This window comes from Echinococcus granulosus, assembly GCF_000524195.1.
Source record: "Echinococcus granulosus chromosome Unknown EG_S00060, whole genome shotgun sequence".
In the NCBI taxonomy this organism is placed as follows: domain Eukaryota; kingdom Metazoa; phylum Platyhelminthes; class Cestoda; order Cyclophyllidea; family Taeniidae; genus Echinococcus; species Echinococcus granulosus.
The window spans coordinates 411,134-414,290 of NW_020170440.1; the positions used below are offsets into that span (position 1 = coordinate 411,134).

Sequence of the window (3,157 nt, forward strand, 5' to 3'; positions counted from 1 at the left end):
TTAATAAACAAAGATTTTAAAAATTTTGTTTCGTCTCTATACGGAGTTTAACTTCTCTACTTTCATGACAATGACCTCGACTCTTAAAATAAATGCATTTTCTTACTAAGGAATAAGCAATACCTACATTATAGTTTAAACTAAAAAATATAACTTAATAAATTATTGCCTACGTGCAGCAAATGAGTAAAGTAATCTGTAGCAGACTTTTAATTTGGAATTCCGACGGCTCTTCCATCACAGGGTTTTAGTTGTTTACCCGCTTGTCGGCTAAGGGGTACATTTAAGCAACATAGGTATTGCGCAGCTCCCTCACCTTCTTGCACTGCGTTCAGTGCCCTCCTTAAATGTTGCCTTAAAATTTGCCATTTGGTAGTTTTCTTTTTCCAGTCAATGCATAAACTTTACCCTCGGTTCCCACCAGTGGATCACCTTTTACAGGGTCTCATCTTGTTGTGGTGAAAGACTATTGTCTAAGTATGGAGTTGTGCGTTGCGGACTAGGTAGCTTTTAGGCTAGATAATTTTCATTACTCAAAATGTGTCCTTGCTCCATTGGTGAGGGGATCTGAGGTGTATCCCAGGTGGAGAAAACGGCCTGTATATTAATACAAGGTCTCCTTCTAGGTAGGAATTAGTCCATCTGTGCTAGTAATAATATTTCTTCTCCCCGGCGCAGGACAATGGTGAGCGTTATGTCATCATTTAGATACAGAGCGTACTCTGAAACATTGTTGATTACTTCTTTTGTGTTTGGAGGGAATGTGTTGGAAGGCACTCTTAATTCACCACATGTGAGCACCTTTAACGGTAAAACGTTGATTAATGCGTTGACTGTAGCTCTGGGTGTGAGAAGGACCCGTCCTAGGCTTAAATCCCAGTCATCTGGTTGTGAGCCTTTAGTGAATGCCTTCTGCCTTCCAATCGGAGTGCAATTCGTTCTTGTCATTTTTTCATTACTTTGCAGATGCCTCGGTGTCGTGAGTGGCTTTGAGATCCAGAAGGTCATGCGTTTTTCGATGAAGGGTCAGTTTTCGAAATTAGCACCTTTATCGCTATGAATGGATTCGAGCACCCCATGCTGACAAATTCACAGATTGGAAAGAAGTGAAGCATTCCATTCAGCTTCTTGTATATTCAAGGGTTCCGTCTCAGCTGCTTTCGTGAAATAGTCTACCATTACCAGAATATATCGGTTTCCTCTCCTGGTGGGCGGCGGAGCACCCATGATATCTGAACCCCCTCTTTCCTTGGAAACCCCCTTGGCATAGTTGGCGGTGGTGCGATCTCTGTGGGGTGAAGCCTATAGAAATTGCTACAGGTGATACAGGTTTAGCAGAATTCTAGGACGTACGGGTTGAGAGAAGGCTACTACTATCATCTGCTACCACTTAGCTTCTTTGTCGCCCACCTGCCCGAGTTGCTCTTGTAACCCTTGTAGCGCTGTTTGTAATGATGGGCTAGGAACCACTAGACGTTTACCAGATTTGACATCTTCTTGGTACCATACAACCTTATCCTCTAAAGGGAGTTTCGACCATTCATACCATATTCTTCTGGTCGCCACGCTGGACGACCTCACCTCTTGCGATCTAAGCAAACATTTAACAAAACTTCTCTAGTAATTTTCTAAACACAGAAAACTACGGCGCTCCTTTTAATTTAATGGTGTTGACCATGTCCCCACATGTTTTGCACGGTCTTCAGTGACTGCTATCTCATCTGACGAGGCTTCATGTCGCTGGAAGGCCATCGAGCATTACAGAAAACGGCATTTCTTTGAGTTCAGGGTCAGTCCAGCGTCAAGCTTAACTGTCAAACACTAGTTTTAGGTTGGCGCTTGTCTCTCAAATATTTCCACCGAAAAAAGAGAATATCATGGCTGTGGATTATTCAATGCTACAGAAATAAACCAGCTAATGCCGTTTGCATCAGGCGTTGAAAAGCGTCAGCTGAGTTACAGGGTCCAAAGGGCATTGTCTGAAATTCATAAAGCCCGTTTGGTAGTAGAAAAGCTATCTTCTCTCTGTTCATTTTTGCCACTTCCACTTGGCAGTATCCTTAGTTTAGGACTGGGGTAGAGAACCACTCCGATCCGTGAAGGAAATCCAGCGAATCGTATACGTGGGGTAATGGAAATTTGTCCTTCTTTTTTACATCGTTCAAATTCCTACAGTTGATGCAGAGTCGTAGACTACAATCGTCCTTCTATACCAGCTCGATCAAAGCAACTCACAATGACTTTGACGGTTTCATTACCTCGTCTCGAATCAGCTCTTCGAGGAGATGGTATGCTTCTTCTAGCAGAAGAGGTGATGAGTGTTTAGGCGGTCGTCAGATAGGTCTTGCTTCGTCAATATTCATTGTATGCCTGACGACACTTGTTCATCCCGGTCGACTGCTTTGCCGACCTAATCAGCACCTCTCGAAGCTCTTTCCTCTCATAGTCAGAAATGCCATTTAGCTGTGCGCATAGGGCATCTAAGTTGTTCAGGGGTAGGACTGCGGCTTCAACGAGGGCGCTGCAGATGTCATCATCCGCGTCTTCTTTTGGTAGCGTAACAGCTGTATTAGCCAGGATGCCTTGCTGGATGGAAGAGATGTCTTCCGCAAAATTCTGGACAGACTTGATGTTGCGCAGATAATCAACACTAAATATCGCCTCCGAAGCCAATTTTGAACATGTACTAAATCCCAATGTCCAGTCTTCTTTCCCCATACAGACCTCTAACGATGCCTCCCCTTTTATTGCCATCTCCCTTTCTTCTGCTGAATGCTTTCTTGCAAAAGGAGAAACGGGCAAAATCTCCCAAATGGCTCCCAATCTTATATGAGGGTTCCCAGTAAACTTGAAGGACGTTCTTGTAGTTTTCTTCTCGACTCCGGTGCAGCTAAGTCAATTGTGAATCTCCAAGCCTTCCCTACCCTTTGCAACAGGGTTAAGATCCTCTCCCCTTCTACAAAATTGCGTTCAGCAGAGGGAAGGGAGATGCTAGTCGATGGAGAGACATTATTAAAAGTCCCCATAGGGAAGGAAACTTGGACAGTAAAATTCATTGTGTGTCCGGAACTGGCCTGGGACGTAATACTTGGCGCCGGTATCCTACGCTACACCAAAGCTGTCCTAAATTTTGCAGAAGGAACCTTTTCCACTTATG

At 43.9% G+C, this 3,157-nt stretch overlaps 1 protein-coding gene across 1 annotated transcript in view; it reads left to right on the forward strand. All coding sequences in view use genetic code 11, as the record gives it.

The window, feature by feature from the left end:
- Positions 1-694: 694 nt before the first annotated feature.
- EGR_06628 (hypothetical protein) overlaps positions 695-3,157 on the forward strand; it is a gene marked incomplete at both ends in the record, with an annotated part of 3,898 nt that continues 1,435 nt past the window's right edge. The window contains 2 exons of the mRNA XM_024495877.1: positions 695-793; positions 1,832-2,002. Coding sequence (XP_024349735.1) covers positions 695-793; positions 1,832-2,002 — 270 coding nt within the window. The remainder of the gene's footprint in view (positions 794-1,831; positions 2,003-3,157) is intronic.